General features: G+C 33.6%; 2 protein-coding genes across 2 annotated transcripts in view; one reads left to right on the top strand and one right to left on the bottom strand.

The window, feature by feature from the left end:
• LOC107695610 (helicase ARIP4-like) overlaps positions 1 to 1,055 on the bottom strand; it is a gene marked incomplete at its 3' end in the record, with an annotated part of 26,353 nt that extends 25,298 nt beyond the window's left edge. The window contains exon 1 of the mRNA XM_016495613.1: positions 824 to 1,055. The remainder of the gene's footprint in view (positions 1 to 823) is intronic.
• A 1,539-nt stretch (positions 1,056 to 2,594) lies between these two features.
• Positions 2,595 to 5,910, top strand: part of LOC107695622 (ubiquitin carboxyl-terminal hydrolase BAP1-like) — a 9,057-nt gene continuing 5,741 nt past the window's right edge. Inside the window, exons 1-8 of the mRNA XM_016495630.1 lie at positions 2,595 to 2,895; positions 3,162 to 3,191; positions 3,279 to 3,333; positions 3,861 to 3,993; positions 4,082 to 4,201; positions 4,981 to 5,042; positions 5,162 to 5,304; positions 5,385 to 5,463. Of these exons, the coding sequence (XP_016351116.1) occupies positions 2,859 to 2,895; positions 3,162 to 3,191; positions 3,279 to 3,333; positions 3,861 to 3,993; positions 4,082 to 4,201; positions 4,981 to 5,042; positions 5,162 to 5,304; positions 5,385 to 5,463 (659 nt within the window). The 5' untranslated portion in view covers positions 2,595 to 2,858. The remainder of the gene's footprint in view (positions 2,896 to 3,161; positions 3,192 to 3,278; positions 3,334 to 3,860; positions 3,994 to 4,081; positions 4,202 to 4,980; positions 5,043 to 5,161; positions 5,305 to 5,384; positions 5,464 to 5,910) is intronic.

Genomic DNA, 5,910 nt, shown 5'->3' with positions numbered 1-5,910 from the left:
ATATATATATATATATATATATATATATATATAAAAAGACACACACATACAATATATATTTTGAAAATATTTGCATGCATTTACATGTTTATATTTATATTCATATAATTTATATTATATAAAAATATGTTTAATATATAAATGTAACATTTTTCTTAAATATATACATGCATGTGTTTGTATTTATATATACATAATAAATATACACAGTACACACATATATTATGTAAACAAAAACTTTTATTTTGGATGCGCTTAATCGTTTGACAGCAGTAATATATACATACATATACATATATATGGATGGAAATACAATTCCACATATAATCCAGTACACCATTATAAACCCACTGACTTCGATTCTAACATTGTAATTTACATAGAAAACAAGAACAAAAACATGTATATCTGTATATCACTACACTAGAAGTACATTATCCTATTTTGGTATCATATAAAAGTGTTTTAAAGCGCTTTTGTGGACTGAACTGAATGAGGTGCATTTACATAACTGTACTTGGTGACCAGCGGCGCTGCTAACAGATTAACAACCAGCCGGAAAACTCACCTAAGATCCGCGATACGACCCCCAAACCACTTTAAACACATATATACAGATGTTTTGTACTATCTTATATGCGTTGTGTATAAAACACATCATTATTTGAAGCCTCTCGAGCGTGCTAGCTGTTAGCGCGTTAGCACGGGCGTGCGATGCTCTTTTGTTGACGTTAGCTTCCGCGCTAACTGTGCTCAAACATAACTAATAAAACACATTGTCGCCGCTTGAACAAGCGTGTGTGGCGGTAAATCGGCGTCTTACCTTTTTACACCCTTGTTAGGATCCCTCGGCTGCGTTGTGACTCATTAAATTATTAATATTAATTTGTGTAGTACTCCCTGATTCTTTTATTTTATCTATCAATTGAGCAGGAGCAGCGACCTCAAACGCCCCCCGAGGCGCACGGACTCGCTCTGAAGGTTCCGCTCTTCTTACGGTCCGGGGGGCTGAGTGTCACTGAGTGTTTCATAAGCACTCAGGGTTGCATAAATGTAAATACAACAAGGTGGCGTCTGGCGTGTTGTATAAATGCCTAGAATAATCCAGACAGATGACTTACAAAAGGAAGTTCAAAGACAAGACTGTCGGTGACAGCATATAGGCATACATCGTTTCAATCTGGAAGCCTGTACTTTCATCTTTTTTTTGTTCGTTTCGTTTCGTTTTGGGATGTACCTTCATATTATGCATGCATTTTGATGTTTTAAGTATTATATTAAATTATTGCATACATATAAAATAGTAGCCTATATGTGACATGTTTTATATTTATGACAGGTAAAGCTATACATACAGTATTATGTAATTCATTACATAATAAACATTATAGGCTGTGTTATATGTTATAAAATAGCCATGTTTATGGAAAGGTTGTTAAAATTGCAAAGATGTTCAAGCTAGGTTTTACAGTTTGCTTAAGCCTGTATTGTTATAAATAATATACTATTATAATGTAATAATATATACATTAATTAAAGTATTTTAGTAGCCTACATATCTGTTTAATTTGTTGAATTAAAATATTATTAGAGAATTTAAAATATTATTTTTTATGATATTTGTGTAAAATATGTTATTGCATTCAAATAAATCGATTTATTGTGTGTTATATAATTTATTATATAATTAGAAGCAGTTTATAGCATGTTATAAAACAGCAAAGTTCAAGAAAAGGTTGTGTAAATACCCTAAATCCATTTAGACGACTTTCACTTTTTACTTGATTATAAATATTATTTTATATAGAGTCTAGATTCTAGAAGATAATATATGCTTCGATTAATGTGTCATATTTTTCTATACAAGCCTGTAGTTATCTTTTTTAGACTGTATTATTGCAATATTATATTACTTTGTCATTTATAATGTAATAATATGTACTTTCATTAATCATACTTTGTATACAAAGCCTTTTTACATTAACATTTTTTTATTTAGCATATATCTTTATGATATTTGAGTGTTTTTGAACATTAAATATATTTTTTAGAAAATATAGTATCTGATAAATAGTAAATTCTAATACTTTAATGTGTTTAAAATTATTTAAATATAACAATATATTAAAAATACATGTTATGTAACTTATTATATAATTAGGAAGCATTTTATGGCATGTTAAAAAAAAAACAGTGCTTTTAGAAAAAAGTTTCTTACTGTCTAAGACCCAAGAATACTTGAATCAAACTAGAAAACTTTTTAAATGTAGTTTAGGACAAAAAAAAAAGAGACAGTACCAGTATCACGCCTTTATAATAATAAATGTGTTTATTATTATTATTACTACACTAAACTATATACATATTATTACATATTATATTAAATGTCTTTAACAGATTTTTACTTATGCACTAAAAGCATTCAGTAACTACAAATCACGTAAATCACTTTTTATTACATAAAATATTATGTAAAGTGATATTTAGACATACATAATGTCCAACATAAACGGTTTAGATAGAGATATAGGACACCCACAAACAGGTATACCAAAAAAAAAAGCAATAAGCGAATAAATAAACTTACGAAACCCGTTTTATCGTGACACTCATCTGTCGTGAACTTCACAGCAGCAGCGCCATCCAGCGCTTCTTCACTGTATTGCGTCATGACGCACGGCGCGGCGGAATGACGTCAACTACAGCCGACGGCGCTGCTCTTTTGCGTTTACTAGCCGTCCAGATCGTCCGAAGATTGATCAAATATGTATTAGGAAATGACAGATGTAGTGTTTTATAATATTATGGACTGGTCGATGGTTTAGGGGAGAGATTTGGCGACTCTGATTTCTGCAAAAATGAACAAAGGTTGGCTGGAGTTAGAAAGTGACCCGGGTGAGTCTCTAAATAAACATTTAGGCACATAATGCCATTATATAATAATCAATAATTATATTATTATTCATAAACTATCCTGTAGGTTAACATGTCATCTTCCAATATAGTATTTTGCGCTTGTAGTATATTAATTTGGCTAAAATGCATATAAGTCAACGCACTCGTATTAATTTCTGGTTTATCTCATAATATAATACTTTATCATATACAACTTCTACTTGTTTATAATACTGTCTGTTTTGCGATGTCTCGTTCTTTTTCAGGGTTGTTCACACTCTTGTTGGAAGACTTTGGTGAGTTGATCTGTTTGGCACAGACATGCTTTTATCAATCTATTAAATATGGAAAGTATGATATATAATGTTTATGTTTGGACTCAGGTGTGAAGGGCGTTCAGGTGGAGGAAATCTATGATCTTCAGAGCAAATGCCAGAGGTGGATTAATCACACACTTTTACGTTTTGTAATTTTTTTTAAGCCTGTATGTTAATATTTATAAACTAATAATAATTTGTTAACAATATTAATCATTGAAATGTTGTTTGTATACATACATATATTAATATTGTTAATATCAGTGTGTATTACAGTTTTTATCACAATAACATTTTTGTCATTTTTAAGCCTGTATAATATTGTTATATTGGTGATACTGGTTTCCTAATGATATTAATAATTTAAATAGTAATTATAATGTTATTTTGGATTTTTGTTTACCTTTCATTTTTAATTAATTTTTTATAATTTATATCTATGTATAAATATATAATATTTTATTGGTTATTTCATCATACAGTTTACCTCTTTTACCACTTACCATTTTAAGCATTTATGTTTATACAATAACAATTAATAAAATATTAATTTAGTAACAAATTAAATATTAATTTTAATATTGATTTTTATCTGTCTATCTTTTTTTGATTATTCTAAAGCTGTCCTGTCTTTTTTTGTCTTCTCAGTCCTGTTTATGGCTTCATCTTCCTCTTCAAGTGGATCGAGGAGCGAAGATCTCGGCGTAAAGTCTCCACGCTGGTGGATGAAACCTCAGTTATCGATGACGAGATTGTTAACGACATGTTTTTTGCTCACCAAGTTAGTCCCGACAATATTTGCACTGCAACATAAATCTGCAGTTATTATCCTCCTTTTCTATAGTCTGTTTGTGGAATGTTGTGTGCAGTTGATACCGAACTCCTGTGCCACTCACGCTCTTCTGAGTGTGCTTCTGAACTGCAGCGGCGTGGAGCTGGGAACGACTCTGAGCCGTATGAAGGCTTTCACCAAGGGCTTCAGTCCTGAGGTCAGTTACACACATAAAGATCATTTTTGGACACTTAAAGGGATAGTTCACCCAAAAATGAAAATTCTGTTATCATTACTCACCCTCAAGTTGTTCCAAACCCGTATAACATACTTTCTGCTGTTGAACACAAAAGAAGATATTTTGAAGAATATTGGTAACCAAATTGTTGATGGTAGCCATTGACTTCTATAGTATGGGAAAAAATACTATGGAAATCAATGGCAGCCGTTAAAGGGTTAGTTCACCCAAAAATGAAAATTCTGTCATTAATTACTCACCCTCATGTCGTTCCAAACCCGTAAGACCTTCGTTCATCTTCGGAACACACATTAAGATATTTTGTACCCCAGAGCATAATCAGCGTTGTTTACGTTCAGCATGTGCGCGCTTTCTACTAAACGTAAACAACGTTGGTTACGTTGACCCCTGTTGTCACATGGACAACTTTACCGATGTCCTTGCTACGTTTCTGAACCTGGGAACATTGCAGTTGTGTTGCTGTCTATGGAGGGTCTGAGAGCTCTCGGATTTCATCAAAAATATCTTAATTTCTGTTCTGAAGATGAACGAAGGTCTTACGGGTTTGGAACGACATGAGGGTGAGTAATTAATGACAGAATTTTCATTTTTGGGTGAACTAACCCTTTATCTATTTGGTTACCTTTATCACTTTAAGTCATGTTTAAAAATGTCTGAATGTCAACAAAGTAGCATTAGCACACTTACATCTTCTCTTTGCCTGTTTTAAAACAAGTCTTTATTGTTTGACTTCTCAGAGTAAAGGTTACGCCATTGGAAACGCTCCTGAGCTGGCAAAAGCCCACAACAGCCATGCCAGGTAGAGTCAAGCTTTAATATTACACGTCTTCCCCTTTAACATAGAATAAGTAGATTTTACACAAACAGATCTAAATATGCTGTTTTGTAGTCATTGTTTTTGTCTTGTTTTCCATGTAGACCGGAGCCACGGCACCTGCCAGAGAAACAGAACGGCATCAGTGCCGTGCGGACAATGGAGGCATTTCACTTCGTCAGTTATGTGCCAATCAAAGACCGGCTGTTTGAGCTGGACGGTCTGAAGGCATATCCCATCGACCATGGTGAGAACGTAATGTCAATAAAACTCTTTTGTGAGTTTAAGGAGAAGAGTAGATTACATGAATCTGTCTGTCTTCCTCAGGGCCGTGGGGTGAGGATGAAGAGTGGACGGATAAAGCCAGACGGGTCATAATGGAGCGAATAGGACTGGCCACTGCTGGGTAAGAGCTAAACTGATCAAGATTCACATCTTTGGCCATCAGGGTTTGAGGAAAATGATATATAGAACATATTTCAATATATATATATATATATATATATATATATATATACACACACTGCTCAAAAAAATTAAAGGAACAGCACTTTGAAAACACATCAGATCTCAATGGGGAAAAATATCATGCTGGATATCTAAACTGATATGGACTGGGTAATGTGTCAGGAACAAAAGGATGCCACATCTTTTGATGGAAATGAAAATGATCAACCTACAGAGGCGTGCTTGTATGCATGCCTGACAATGTCGGGGCATGCTCCTAATGAGATGACTGATAGTGTCCTGGGGTATTTACTCCCAGACCTGGACCAGGGCATCACTGAGCTCCTGGACAGTCTGAGGTGCAACCTGGCGGCATCGGATGGACCGAAACATAATGTCCCGTTGC

Source organism: Sinocyclocheilus anshuiensis, unplaced genomic scaffold (assembly GCF_001515605.1).
Source record: "Sinocyclocheilus anshuiensis isolate Anshui unplaced genomic scaffold, SAMN03320099.WGS_v1.1 scaffold706, whole genome shotgun sequence".
Taxonomy (NCBI): Eukaryota; Metazoa; Chordata; class Actinopteri; order Cypriniformes; family Cyprinidae; genus Sinocyclocheilus; species Sinocyclocheilus anshuiensis.
This window is presented reverse-complemented; position numbering and strand designations above follow the sequence as displayed.